The 15663-nt window shown below is 44.9% G+C and overlaps 1 protein-coding gene across 1 annotated transcript in view; it reads left to right on the top strand.

Annotated features, from left to right (window-relative positions):
• The window catches only part of TFRC (transferrin receptor), a 68755-nt gene that overhangs the window by 45960 nt on the left and 7132 nt on the right, over positions 1-15663 (top strand). Inside the window, exons 11-16 of the mRNA XM_067466123.1 lie at positions 2040-2159; positions 2967-3052; positions 7742-7805; positions 8275-8342; positions 10977-11023; positions 11790-11871. Coding sequence (XP_067322224.1) covers positions 2040-2159; positions 2967-3052; positions 7742-7805; positions 8275-8342; positions 10977-11023; positions 11790-11871 — 467 coding nt within the window. The remainder of the gene's footprint in view (positions 1-2039; positions 2160-2966; positions 3053-7741; positions 7806-8274; positions 8343-10976; positions 11024-11789; positions 11872-15663) is intronic.

The raw sequence follows: 15663 nt of genomic DNA, 5'->3' as shown, positions 1-15663 counted from the left end.
AGCGAAACCAATTTCCGAGTTTTGGGATATAAGGTTTGCCTCAAGGGGAAACCTGTTAGATCAGGCATCGTTTGGAAACCAAGTTCACGTGCCATGGAAATCCAGTTCAAGGGGTCTTGTTCCTGTGAAGTTTTTAGCCTTGGATTGTCTTTGTATCCTGTTTGATTCCTGTCTGGATTAATGCTGCATTGGATTGCTTTTATTTCTTGTGTAGACATTGTTTTGTGTTACAGCTTTGTATGGACTTATTACTTTTTGGAACCTTCTTATTTTCTTACAAGCATTTATTTCTTCGGGCTATTTACTACGCTTCAATAAAAGAAGATTTGTTTCTTCACTCTTCGCGTGGTGTGTTTTAAAGTCAGAGGGCTTTTTCCTCACCTGGAGTGCAACAAAATCCCTGTTTAGCCAGGGAAACACACTGGGAGATTTTGGACAAGTCACACACTTTCCAACCCTATGGCAACCCTGACCTTTAGCCTGTAGACCTTCATAGACCTGTCAGCGGCTTATGATACTGTGAACCACCGCCTCCTCCTGAGAAAAATGTATATCACAAGGGACTACCACCTCACTCGCCTCATAGGAAACCTGCTACAAAACAGGAGCTTTTTTGTTGAGTTCCAGGACCAGAGAAGCAGATGGCGGAAACAGAACGGCCTGCCTCAGGGGAGCGTGCTTGCTCCATCCATGTTCAACATCTACACAAATGACCAGGCACTGCCAGAAGGGACAGAGAGTTTCATCTATGCTGATGATCGTGCCATTACCGGAGCTTTGAGATGGTTGAAAAGAAGCTCTCCGAAGCTCTAGGTGCTCTCACTGCCTATTACAGGGGAAACCAGCTGATCCCCAATCCATCTAAAACACAGACATGTGCCTTTCATCTTAAGAACAGACAAGCATCCCGAGCTCTGAGGATTACCTGGGAAGGGATCCCACTGGAGCATTGCAGCGCACCCAAATACCTGGGAGTCACTCTGGACAGTTCTCTGACCTACAAGAAGCACTGCCTGAACATCAAACAAAAAGTGGGTGCTAGAAACAATATCATACGAAAGCTGACTGGCACAACCTGGGGATCACAACCAGATACAGTGAAGACATCTGCCCTTGCGCTATGCTACTCTGCTGCTGAGTATGCATGCCCAGTGTGGAACACATCTCACCACACAAAAACAGTGGATGTGGCTCTTAATGAGATATGTCACATTATCACGGGTTGTCTGTGCCCTACACCACTGGAGAAATTACACTGTTTAGCCAGTATTGCACCACCTGACATCCGCCGAGCAGTGGCAGCCAATAGTGAAAGGACCAAGGCAGAGACATCTCCAGCTCATCCCTTGTTTGGGTATCAGCCAGCACATCAACGACTTAAATCAAGACATAGTTTTCTTAGATCTACAGAGACACTTGCTGGAACACCTCAGCAAGTGAGAGTCCAAAAGTGGCAGGCTCAAACCCAGCACCTCAATCGTGGGTGATACCAGATGAGAGACTCCCCCCTGGGCACACAGAAGACTGGGCGACTTGGAAGGCGCTGAACAGACTGCGCTCTGGCACCACAAGATGCAGAGCCAACCTTCAGAAACGGGGCTACAAAGTGGAATCCACGGCATGCGAGTGTGGAGAAGAGCAAACCACTGACTGCCTGCTACAATGCACCCTGAGCCCTGCCACATGCACAAGGGAGGACCTTCTTGCGGCAACACCAGAGGCGCTCCAAGTGGCCAGATACTGGTCAAAGGACATTTAATCAGCTACCAAGTTTGCAAAATCTGTGTTTTTTTTTTATCTGTTTGTTTGTTTTGTTCTGTTAGAAATGTAATGCAATGTTCTGGTTGCGGATGACACGATAAATAAATAAATAAGCCTGTATTGTTGATTAGGTAGGGTGTTAGGAATTGTGGAAGTTGAAGTCCAAAACACTGGGAGGGCCAAAGCTGGCCCAGGCCTGCAAGAGAGCCCAAGATGGCTACAGAGTCCGAAAGGGTGGAGAAATGATGTTGATACGCATCCCTTTTTTTGCCTTGCAGATCGGTACGTTGTGCTTGGAGCCCAGCGTGATTCCTGGGGGCCCGGAGCGGTCAAGGCTGGTGTTGGAACAGCCCTCTTACTGGAACTTGCCCGCGCCTTGTCTGACATGGTGAAAATTGGTAAGGCTACCTTATTTATTTATTTACTACATTTTTATACCGCTCTTCTCAGCCCTCAGGGCGACTCAGAGCGGTTCACAACCACAATACAATACATAAAACATGATAAAAACAGTTAAGAAGCATTTAAAAGGAATTTTTTTTGGTCGTGTCAGGAGTGACTCCTGGTGTGAGAGAATTGGCCATCTGCAAGGACATTGCCCAGCGGCAATGGCTGGAGGTACTGACTGATCTGAAGTTGCCTTTCTTTCATGGCTTATAGGACTTTTTTTTTTTTTGTCGTGTCAGGAGTGACTTGAGAAACTGCAAGTTGCTTCTGTTGTGAGAGAATTGGCCGTCTGCAAGGACATTGCCCAGCGGCCACCTGGATGATTTGATGTTTTATCATCCTTGTGGGAGGCTTCTCTCATGTCCCCGCATGAGGAGCTGGAGCTGATAGAGGGAGCTCATCCGCCTCTCCCCGGATTCGAACCTGCGACCTGTCAGTCTTCAGTCCTGCTGGCACAGGGGTTTAACCCGCTTTGCCACCGCGGGATGAAAGGATAAACAATCAATAAGCATCAACATCTCATATCGTCTCATAGTTAAAATCAAGATCCAGTCTCGTCATCCAATTGTTCCATATTTCTATATTAGTTACACTGCCTATTCAAGGGGCCACCACTGAGAAGACCCTGTCTCTCGTCCCCGCCAACCTTACTTGTGATACAGGTGGGACCTTGACACACGCCTATCCAAAAAGGTGTCCTTGTGGCACGGCCTGCATTGAGAGCTAAACATAACAGTTGTCCCTTCTAATATCCACAGATGGGTACAAACCTCGCCGTAGCGTCGTGTTTGCAAGCTGGAGCGCTGGAGATTTCGGATCTGTTGGTGCAACCGAATGGCTGGAGGTACTGACTGATCTGAAGTTGCCTTTCTTTCATGGCTTATAGGACTTTTTTTTTGTTGTTGTGTCAGGAGAGACTTTAGAAACTGCAAGTCGCTTCTGGTGTGAGAGAATTGGCCGTCTGCAAGGACGTTGCCCAGGGGACGCCCGGATGATTTGATGTTTTTATCATTCTTGTGGGAGGCTTCTCTCATGTCCCCGCAAGAGGAGCTGGAGCTGATAGAGGGAGCTCATCCGCCTCTCCTCGGATTCGAACCTGCGACCTGTCGGTCTTCAATCCTGCCGGCACAGGGGTTTAACCACTGCGCCACCGGAGGCTCCTTATAGGACCTCATCCTATGTGATAAATAAAGCCTTGGGGATGGTTGTTTTTCCCTTCAGCTTTGAACACCCGGTTTGGTCCTCACAACTTCTGAGGATGCCTCCCATAGATGCAGACGTAACGTCAGGAGACAGTGCTTCTGTATTTCTCCTCCCAATGTACCCTCCCCCATTTTCTTTTGATATTAAAAAATCCCCCTTTTTTTTCTCGCAGTAGCACTTTTAATGTGATATCCTATTATTATTATTATTTTACTGACACAAAAACACAGTATGTCACAGCAAACAAGATCTATATGCTGGATTTCGTATCTCAAAATCACAAGTCGAACACTTCTCAAGCATTTAGGACTGTGTGATATTATTATTATTATTATTATTATTATTATTATTATTTGATACACAACACTCTGCTGGCTTTTGTATTTAATGACATGTTGGACACTTCCCAAGTGTCTAGGATTGTGTGATGTATCAGTGAAAATGCTTTGAGATCTCTGAGTAGGGTGGCCTTTTTGCAGCTGACAGATTGTCAACGTTGATTGTTTTTAAGTGCAAGCCAAGGTCTTTAGGCACTGCACCCAGTGTGCCGATCACACTGGCTTGAGCCAGAGTCTTTGCAGTTTGATCTTTAAATCCTCGTATTGTGTCAGCTTTTCTAGTTGCTTCTCGTCAATTCTGCTGTCGCCTGGGATTGCAACATGTGCGACCCATACTTTATTTTTCTTCTATGTGGTCCCTATGAAATGCTCGCATATGGGTCTCCTTCACCTGCGCAGTGGTTTTGGAACTCTAGAACAGGGGTCCTCAAACTTTTTAAACAGAGGGCTAGGTCACAGACCTTCAAACTGTTGGAGGGCAGGATTATAATTTGAAAAAAACATGAATGAATTCCTATGCAGACTGCACATATCTTATTTGTAGTGCAAAAAAACACTTAAAAACAATACAATAATTAAAATGAAGAACAATTTAAACAAATATAAACTTATTAGTATTTCAATGAGAAGTGTGGGCCTGGCGAGATAGGGTTGTTGTTGTTGTTGTTGTTGTGTGCTTTCAAGCAATTTCAGACTTAGGTTGACCCTGAGCGAGGGCCGGGTAAATGACCTTGGAGGGCCGTATCCAGCCCCCGGGCCTTAGTTTGAGGACCCCTGGTCTAGAAACACTCAGAAAAATACAAAAAATACAAAAATATTGAACCATAAAGAGATAGTGGATAGAGTGCAAGCAGAATGGCAAGAAACTTGGGGTTTTAATGAAAAGGGGGTAATAAAAGGAGTGCTATGGGACACTATGAAAGCAGTGACTAGAGGGTTATGTATAAAAGAGACAATTAACCTCAAAAAAAGACAAGAAGAAAGGAAAAGGAACCTAGAAAAAGAAATTGAAGAGATTGAAAAAGCATATGTAATAAAGAGAGATACACGAATTTACGCAAGGTTGAGAGCAAAAAAAGAGGAATTGGATAAAATGGAAATAGACGAAGTACAAGAAAATCTAATTTATTTAAAGAGGGAATATTTTGAGTTTAGTGACAGGAATTCAAAGATGTTAGCCAAATCCACACAAAAAAAGAAAATAGAAGGTATGATAAATACGATAAAAGATAAAACAGGTAAATTATGTAGAACTATAAAAGAAAAATTGAAGGTATTTGAAGAATTTTATAAAGAATTATACCAAACCAAAGCTAGCTCTATAGAAGTAATTAGGAAATATGTGGAGGAAAATTGGGAGAGTAAGTTGGAGGAGAAAGACAAAGAGCTACTGGAACAACCTATTAAGAAGACAGAAATAGAGGAAGTTATTAAGAATTTAAAAGCTGGGAAAGCTCCAGGCTTGGATGGCCTAGGGACAGAATATTATAAAAGCTTTAGAGAAGTTTTGACTCCAAAATTATTAGAATTGTATAATGGAATAATGAAGGGAGATAAAATACCAGAATCATGGAGGAGATCACTAATAATATTAATACCAAAACCTGACAAAGACTTAACAGACCCGGGGTCATATAGGCCCATATCGTTAGTTAATCAGGATGCAAAGATCTTACCTGCGATAATAGCCAATAGAATGAGTAAATGCATGTATAAGTATATAAAAAAATCAGTGTGGGTTTGTAAAAGGAAGACAAATGCCAAATTTGATAGGGAAAGTATTAAATAAAATTTATTTGGCTAGAGAGGGGAAGAAAAAAGGAGGGATATTATCATTAGAAACACTCAGAGATACATTTTGGCCGAAGCCCCATCTACTCTCCCCTTGATGGTATATATATCCAGTGGGAGCGGCTACCGCCCCAGTTCCTAGTGGTAGTTAGGAACTTCTCTCTCTCGCTCGTAGACTAGCTCTGACCACTCCTATCTTTATTATACTGGCCATCTCGGCTTCTCCCTCCAAAACAATCTCATTATAGTCAGGCGGACTATGGGGAATTCCCATCACACATGAAAGTTGATGTTTATACCTGTCTCTACCCAAAGAATTCAAAATGAAATCAATTACTAATTGATTCAGGAATCGTCAGGAAAAACTGCACTTTAGACATGGCGAAATAGTTGAAACCAACAGTACGATCTTGCGTTGTGTGATGGAATCTGTCAGAAGCAATTCCTTAAATTTATTTATTTACTAGCAGTACCTGCCACACATTGTTGTGGCCACTTTCTCTCCTTTCTTTCCTCCCTCTTTCCTTCCTTCCCTTTTTTTATTCATTCTCTCCTTCCTTCCTTCTCTTCATTTTCCCTTCCTTTCCCCCTTTTCTTTCCCTTCCCCTTTCTCCCTTCTCTACCTATTCTTGGATTGCAACTCCCACCAGTCCTCCTGATCGATCTATCTACCTATCTAGCTATCTTATCTATCTGGAGGATTGGTGGGAGTTACAGTCCAGGAATAGGAAATTGGAAATATGCGGGGATTGGGAGGCTCTCAAAGAAATCCAAGGAGAGGAAAGCTTGCAGCTTGGAAGGAGTGCATTTGGATCCTCCTCCTCTCCTAAAGGGCCTGGTCTAGGGGATGATGGGAGCTGCAGTCTGAAAGAGAGTCTGGATATGCTTTTGTGTGTTTTGTTTGTCGGGGGAGTTGTTTTTGTGCATGCGCTGTAGCGTCTTTTTGCTTTTTTGGCCTTTTAAATACCTTCTGTTGTGTTTTTCAGTGTTTTATGAGTGATGGTCACTTGTTGGCCTGAGAGGTGTCTTGTGTCCAAATTTGGTGTCAATTCGTCCAGTGGTTTCAGAGTTATGTTAATCCCACAAACAAACATTACATTATTATTGATATGGATTTATTTGTTGTTGTTTGTTGTTCATTCGTTTCCAACTCTTTGTGACCTCATGGACCAGCCCACGCCAGAGCTCCCTGTCGAGCGTCACCACCCCCAGCTCCTTCAAGGTCAATCCAGTCACTTCAAAGATGCCATCCATCCATCTGTTGCAACCCAGAGCAGGAAACGAGACCATAAGATAACAATCCACCACACTTGACTGTGGGAAAAAACAATCCCTTTTTATTGATGAAAAATGGTTACAAAATAGAGGAAAATGCAAAGTCAGAAAGCCACAGTAAAATTCAGCAGTCACGAATATCCATGAATTAGATCAAAATCCAAAAGCAACACTGTAAAAACCTGGAACCTGTTAGCAATCCACTAACCGTACTTGGAGCACTAGAAGCCTCTTGGGATGTAGGCCACGGGAAACAGGAAATCTACCAAGGTAATGCCTCAGTCTAAATTATGCCTGATCTAACGAGACAATCCGGCGAGAGGCACTTAATACTGAAGAAACTGTTTCGTGACACGCCTCCAGGCTTTGGAGCCTGAGCTTCCTTTTCCCTTAATCTGCTTGACCTTCGCAGACTCTGCGATTCACTCCTGTTTTTCCAAATCTGTCCTTTTCTATCCTCATTAAGGCAGCCAGGTGTTAACTCTTCTGAAGAGCTATCACCGCTTGGCTCTGCAACATTCTCATCAGAATGTGTAGTTTCACTTTCCAAGCCACTGACCTTAGAATCATTTTCATTACCATCAGGGAGAAATACATTTTCAGCAGCATCCGGAAATACAATCAGAGAATCAGGTTCAGGTTCAGCAATCAGAGAATCAGGTTCAGGTTCACATGCAGGCTGAACCCCAACACCATCTTGGATTTATTTACAGTATTTATATTTATGTATACTGCTTTTCTTGCCCCCTGGGGGGAACTCAAAGTGGTTTGCACAGAAATAACGGCAGAAACGCTGTGTAGAAATGTGTAGAAATGCTGGTTTTGGGATCAGGTCCATAGATTTCACAAGTTGGTTTAAGAGTTGTGACTCATGTGCTAAATTATCCGGAGATCTGATCGCCAATGCCTTTTTTCTTTCTCTTCAGGGCTATTCGTCCTCGCTTCATTTGAAGGCCTTTGCTTATATCAACTTGGATTCTGCCGTTACAGGTAATAGTCATTATTATTATTAATACTTTATCACCATTCATCTCTCCCTGAAGGGACTCAGGACTGCTTCCAAAGTGTAACAAAAATGGCCAACATTCAGTGCCAAAAACAATCGAACAGCTTGGGGTAGCTTACAGCCAGCACAATTCGATGCCACTACATACACATAATACATACAGTAATTACACATGAATAATACATTAAATTAGTTTAAAATATTATTTAAAGCTAAAATGTCTAGCTTTGTCTAGAAACGAATTCGGCGAACACAATACAATTGGAAGCCTATCCATAGTACATTTTCCATAACATTATCATCTTTGTCATAGTCAATTATCTGCAAGCTGCCCGAAGACCTTGTCCCATAACTACGATTTCAGTTTCCTCCTGAAGGCGAGGAGGGATATTGTTGACCTGATTTCTCTGGGGAGAACTCATGGAACTCATGCTTCTGGATCTTGTTCCACAGGATCGCGGGACTTCAAGTTCTCTGCCAGCCCCATGTTGAAAAGGCTGTTGGAGGAAGCGGTCACAGGGGTGAGTCGCGTCCCTTCACAAGTGTTTGAGCACAGATCTAGAGGGGTGCAATTACAAAGGGGAGTGAAGATAACGGTTAGAGACGGCTAGAGACGTCACTCTGGAATGCAAGAGGTGTGGACTAGTACTGTTGTATTGCTTGCCTTGTTTTTCTGCAGCACTTACTTCTTAGGCGATCCCTCGTTGTCCGAGTAGGATAATCCTCCAGGGTGGCTCGGTAGGTGACTATGGAGCCCTATCCTTGACTCGCATGTTCTCCCACAGTGAGGGCATTGGTTTCCAGGTGGAAGGCGGTCCCGGTCAGGGTTGGAGTGACGCGCCTTCCTCTTGGCACGTTTCTCTCTTTCGCCCTCCACTCGTGCCTCTTCAAATTCTACAGCACTGCTGGTCACAGCTGACCTCCAGCTAGAGCACTCAAGGGCCAGGACTTCCCAGTTCTCAGTATCTATGCCAAAGTTTTTAAGGTTGGCTCTGAGCCCATCTTTAAATCTCTTTTCCTGTCCACCAACATTCCATTTTCCATGCTTGAGTTCGGAGTAGAGCAACTGCTTTGGAAGACGGTGGTCGGGAATCTGGACAACATGGCTGATCCAGCGGAGTTGATGGCAGAGGACCATCGCTTCAGTGCTGGTGGTCTTTGCTTCTTCCAGCACGCTGACATTTGTCTGTCTGTCTTCCCAAGAGATTTGCAGGATTTTCCAGAGGCAACGCTAATGGAATCTTTCCAGGAGTTGCATGTGACGTCTGTAGACAGTCCACGTTTTGCAGGCATATAGCAGGGTTGGGAGGACAATAGCTTTATAAACAAGCACCTTGGTATCCCTACGGATGTCCGGGTCCTCAAACACTCTCTGCTTCATTCGGAAAAATGCTGCACTTGCAGAGCTCAGGCGGTGTTGCATTTCAGTGTCAATATTGACTTTTGTGGAGAGGTGGATGCCAAGGGAGCGGAAATGATCAACATTTTCTAATGTTACACCATTAAGCTGTATCTCTGGCATTGGAGAGGGATTGGCTGGTGACTGCTAGAAGAGCACTTTGGTTTTCTCAATGTTCAATGACAGGCCGAGCTTCTCATATGCTTCTGTGAAATTGTTTAGGATGGCTTGTAGGTCTTCTGCAGCAACACAACATGCAAAAGGACTGTATAGTTCATTTGAGATCACTGCAATGGGCATTGCTGCCTTCTGTGCTTCTATATCAAGCCTGGGCAAATCTGGGCCTTCCAGGTGTTTTGAACTCCAACTCCCACAATTCCTAACAGCTGGTAGGCTGTTAGGAATTGTGAGAGTTGAAGTCCAAAACACCTGGAGGGCCCAAGTTTGCCCAGGCCTGGGTTACGCAATGTAAACAAACTTTCTGGAGTAGAACAACTCCTTTCAAAGTAAGGAACGCACAGTTAATCAAGAAATAATACTTTCAAACCCAGAAGATAATTTTGTTTTCAAATTTTATTATTTTTGTGGGAGAAGGCTAATTAATTCTAAGAAATGTATAAGTAGTAGAAGACGTGTACTAGAAAATAATTGACTGCTTATGATGTTGGAAAAAGAGCCGTGGTGTCCCAATGCGTTAAACCCTTGTGCCAGCTGAAGTGCTGACCTGAGGGTCAGTGGTTGAATCCACGAGATGGGGTGAGCTCCTGTCTGTCAGCTCCAGCTTTCTATGCGGGGACATGACAGGAGCCTCCCACAGGATGGTAACACATCTGGGCTTCCCCTGGGCAGTGGATTTATAAGAGGCTGATTCTCTCACACCAGAAGTGGCTTGCGGTATGTTCTCAAGTCACTTCTGACATCATATGTCAGCTCCAACTTCCTACGCGGGGACATGAGAGAAGCCTCCCACAGGATGGCAACACATTTGGCTGTCCCCTGGGCAATGTTTTTATAGGAGACTGATTCTCTCACGTCAGATGCGACTTGCAGTATGTTCTCAAGTCACTTCTGACATCATCTGTCAACTCCAATGTCCTATGCGGGTGACAGTGGCATCGGCAGCACAGCAAGGCAGGAGCAGATCAATCACAGCCACTTTAGGCTATAAACTACTTAATTTTACAGCTATATACATTAGAAGCTACTTAACACTCAGCACATCGTAAACTTTCTTTCTTTACCGTCTGATCGTAACATTGCGAACACACTAACAGTTATCAGTACTAGTCCACACCTCTTGCATTCCAGAGTGACATCTCTAACCGTTATCAGTACTAGTCCACACCTCTTGCATTCCAGAGTGACGTATGACATATGACGCATGATGCTGTGTCCATTTGTTCTATACACTTGATTTATGACCTCTCTAGGAATGCCGTTCCCTCCATGGTTCAGTTAACTCTTTCCACACAGGAATACATTATATAGTTAGTGCATTTAAACATCCATCCATACATTATAAATTGCAAACAACTTCAACAGCGGGGACATGAGAGAAGCACATGGTAACACTTCTGGGCATCCCCTGGGCAGTGTCTTTATAGACAGCTGATTCTCTCACACCAGAAGCGACTTGAAGTATGTTCTCAAGTCACTTCTGACACGATTTAAAAAAACGTTTGGGGGAAAAAATCAATTTATATCTGAACTTTTTTTTTAAAAAATCGCATATTTACGTATTGTTTTCCTCTTGTAGTTCAAGCTGTCTTCCAGCAACATTAAGGACGTCCTGGCCTCCAAAGAGTAAGTATGGAAATGTTTCCATTCGCTGTTCAGATGTGGTTGCAATGAAATTGGATTAGTCATGAACCCTCCAGGAGGACGACAAGAAGTAGAGATATGAAAACCTGAGATATTAGTTCTGCTGTTGTGGGGTTTCTTCTATCAGATCTCAAGGAGACAAAAGCATTATTATTATTATGTTTATGTTTCTGCCCTGCTTTTTCTCCCCACAGGGAGACTCAAAGCTGCTTATATTAAAAGCATTTCAATACAATTTGAAATCTCCAAATATAAAAACAGGATTAAATACCTGGTTGGGAGTCAGCTGCATTAAAATCATGGTCATGAGTTGAAGTCAGCCTGAGTTGGAGTAAGCTCCCGACCATTTGTCTAGCTTGCTGTCGACCTTTGTAGCCCAAAAGATAGTTGAATCTGTCAAGTAGGAAATTTAGGTACCGCTTATGCGAGGAGGCTAATGAACAAATTTACGACGCCATAAAACTCTCCAGCAGCGTGCAAAAGAATGAGGAAGTACTCCATCGGTGTCATAAGTGGACGGTGAAGCATCAGCTCCCCCGGTGGCCGGAATTCAAAAAGCATACCCTCATGAAGCTGGAAAGTGATTTGAATGCATGTGACTCCCAACCAGCTGCACCACAAGCATAAATACAGATTTGGTCCTACCTTTGGTTGTAGTCAGGATGGATTTGTTTGTCTGTTGTTGAGCGGTGTTGAAGCACATTGTTCTAAAACACTGAGACTAAGAGCTGATTTGTTTCTTCTGCAGGAAGCCGCTTCGTTTGGATGACGCAAGCTTCCCGTTCATCGCCTACTCAGGAATCCCAGCTATTTCATTCAGCTTCTCTAACGTAAGCTCTTTGTTTACACTTCAGACTTACAAGTAGCAGGCAACTCTAGTCCTGCTCATAATTGGAAATTCCATAACCTATTGGAAATAATAATAATATAAATGTGCTGTCACGCGCTAGGCCTGTGAAAGAGTCTGTAGACAGGACGTGTTTTCTGTATGCCCAATGGGATGCCGGGGGTGCCTCGGCTGAGAGGCCTTTTGGTTTTCCCTATACAAAGTCTTTAGAAGCTTGGAAAGTTTAACAAAGTTCTTTATTAGTGCTTAAATCTTCACTAAATCAAACAAATACTTCAAAGCTTTGAATCAACTGGTGGCTTTCTTAATCTTGCCCACAAGCAGAGGCGGCCCTAGGTAATTTTCAACGGTAAGCAAACAGTATTTTGGCGCCGCCCCGCACCCCCCCCCCTCATTGATATATATTTTCTGTTCGTCGTGGGAGTTCTGTGTGCCATATTTGGTTCAATTCCATCATTGGTGGAGTTCAGAATGCTCTTTGATTGTAGGTGAACTATACATCCCAGTAATAGTTCACCTTGCCGCATTTGCTCCCTTGCCTGGCCCGCTTTGGGTCTGGAGGCGTACCTGAAGACCCCGGCGTGTGCACCAAAAGTCACCTCTTCTCCTGACTTTCTCCTCAGCCATTTGGGACCAAGAGAGAGAGAGACAGAGGTGGAGATGCCCACCTTTCCTGAAGGTAGGCGCAAAAACAAAGGAGGGAGCGGAGATGGGAGATACCTCCAGCCGGAGGGGCGCGCTCTCTCTCTCTCTCTCTCTCTCTCTCTCTCTCTTGGTCCCAATGGCTGAAGAGAAAGTCAGGAGAAGAGGCGACCTTTGGTGCGCATGCTGGGGTCTTCAGACACGCCTCCGGACCCGAAGAGGGCCAGGTGCGGCGGCTCCACCCTTTGGCCCACCTGTGGATTGGAGAGGAGGAGGGTGGAGCACCGGGGGATTCAGGAAAGGGAGCCGGTCATGGGAAAGGGATCGAACGCGGAGAACGATTGAGCGCCGGCTCTACTCCGCACCCGGTGGCCGGGTAGAGCAGGAACGAGAGGGGAGGCGAGGCTCAAGGGCCCGGCCCCTTTGGGAAGAGGATCGCCCGGCAGCCAGGCAAGAAAGCCGAGGCTCCCCCCAGACTGCTAGGGTGTTGTGAGCCGAGGGGGCGCTCCTCAAGTGGCGGTCGAGGGGCATTTACAGACGCACCTCTGCGCCCCTGGCAAAAAAAAGTGTTCTGCGACCACTTACTTCGCGTAATGGACGAGCCGCCCCTGCCCAGAAGGGACAGGCAACTTTCTTCATAAACTGTTTCTTCCTTCTACAAGGGAAATCCTTGACCTCTACCTGGGCAATCTGTCTTAGGGTCTGCTGGCGTGGGCCCCTACACCCGGTCCAAATTGCGTTATGGCTGCCGTGAGTGGTCCTTACCAAACAAAGTCCTTTTGTAGATTTCCAAGAGGAAAGGAGGTCTTCAATTCCCAGCGAAGGCTGGCTGTCAAACCGTGGAGCTGTATTTCTCCAGCAAAGAGCTGGCTGTAGCGTTGTGGAACTAAATTCCCCAACAAAGGCTATGCTGTAGTTGTCTGTAGAGGTGTGGGACTGGATCCCCTCCAGCAAAAGCTGTAGAGCTGTGGGACTAGATCCCCCCAGCAAAATCTGTAAAAGATGAAGCTTTCCACAGGTGAAACTGATTCACGTCCTGTACAAAAAGCTTCTCTGTGTGAACTGAACTAGAGGTCCGCTTTTTCTGTCCTAAACCCAGAAAAGCGGGCGGAACTAAAGAATATAATGATGATTGATGGGTCGTTGGCCCTATAATTGCAAACCAAGAGAAGCCACCTTATTGCAAAATGCATGGAACTTCGGAATACATGCAAACACTCAAAGAAAGAAAAAGAAGTTGGAGCTCCTGGTACAGTCGTACCAGCACAATAAATAATAAATGTTATTTATACCCCGCCACCATCTCCCCAGTGGTGACTCGGAGCGGCTTACATGGGATCAAGCCCACGTTAATATTGCTTTCATAGAATCATAGAATTAAAGAGTTGGAAGAGACCTCATGGGCCATCCAGTCCAACCCCATTCTGTCAAGAAGCAGGAATATTGCATTCAAATCTCCCCTGACAGATGGCCATCCAGCCCCTGTTTAAAAGCTTCCAAAGAAGGAGCCTCCACCACACTCCGGGGCAGAGAGTTCCACTGCTGAACGGCTCTCACAGTCAGGAGCTTTAACTGTTTTTAATTTGCTTTTGGTTGTTGTATTGTTTGTGTTGTGTTGTGTTGTGTTGTGAGGCCTTGGCCTATGTAAGCCACATCGAGTCCTTCGGGAGATGCTAGCGGGGTACACATAAAGTTAATAATAATAATAATAATAATAAGCCTGGAAAAGATATTACAGCAATAAAACATAAACAACAAATAACAACAGCATCTTCAAAATTACATTTAAAAAGAAAAAAAACCCACAGTCATAATATAACATTTTAATAAACACAATCACAATAACAATACATCTTGTTACATCCCGATTAGATTACTGCAATGCACTCTACGTGGGGTTGCCTTTGAAGACTGCTCGGAAACTCCAACTAGGCAGCCAGATTGCTCACCGGAGCGGCATACAGGGAGCACACCACCCCCCTGTTATGTCAGCTCCACTGGCTGCCGATCCAGTTCCGAGCACAATTCAAAGTGCTGGTTTTGACCTACAAAACCCTATACGGTTCCGGCCCAGTGTATCTGTCCGAACGGATCTCCCTCTACGTCTCACTTCGGAGTTTAAGATCTTCTGGGGAGGCCCTGCTCTCGACCCCGCCTCTATCACAAGTGAGATTGGCGGGGACGAGAAGCAGGGCCTTCTCGGTGGTGGCCCCTCACCTGTGGAATTCACTCCCCGGGGAGATTAGATCGGCGACTTCCCTCTTGTCATTTAGAAAAAAACTGAAAACTTGGATGTGGGACCAGACATTTGGACGTTCTGGCAGCTAGAGGAAGGACCTTGATGATGGGCAGGAATTGACTGAACAGAATGGATTTATGGAACTCTGAACATTGAGCATGAGATTAGTTTACTGATTGTGTTATGTACTGATGATTTTAACCTGTTAATTGTTTAATTGCTGTTTTGTATGTATGTATATTTGACATGGGCATCGAATTGTGCCTTCTTTTGTAAGCCGCCCTGAGTCCCCCCTCGGGGGTGAGAAGGGCGGGGTAGAAGTAACCGAAATAAATAAATAATAACAATGGGCGGGCCACATATACAGGATAAAACAAATTAAAAAACTGAAATGAGATAAAGTAGGAGCAGGACATTTACGGGGAACTCACAAAATACATAGAGATATGGGGCTAAACTTCCCATTTGGGGGGCGCAAAATGTCATGTTGTTGCACCTACTCACCAAAGGCGCAGTGGAAGAGCCAGGTTTTAAGGTTCTTTTTGAACGTCTCTACTGAAGAGACGTTCAAAGGTTTTCTCCCTTGTTCCCACAAGACAAGCTTGTGAGATTGGTAGGGGTGAAAGGAGGACCGCCCCCGAAGATCGTAGGGCCCGGGTTGGTACATGGAGGGAGATGCGGTCACGAAGGTAGGCGGGTCCCTAACCGTTTAGGGCTTTGTACGTGATGACCTGTAGCTTGAATTGGGACCGGAAAATAAATGGCAGCCCGTGGAGCTCCTTAAACATAGGAATCAAGTGCTCCCTATAACTAGCCCCAGTTATTAATCTGGCTGCTGAGCGTTGGACAAGTTGTAGTTTCCGGCCCTCTTCAAGGGTAGCCCCACGTAGAGTG

The sequence above is a fragment of the Anolis sagrei genome, chromosome 3 (assembly GCF_037176765.1).
Source record: "Anolis sagrei isolate rAnoSag1 chromosome 3, rAnoSag1.mat, whole genome shotgun sequence".
Classification (NCBI taxonomy): domain Eukaryota; kingdom Metazoa; phylum Chordata; class Lepidosauria; order Squamata; family Dactyloidae; genus Anolis; species Anolis sagrei.
This window is presented reverse-complemented; position numbering and strand designations above follow the sequence as displayed.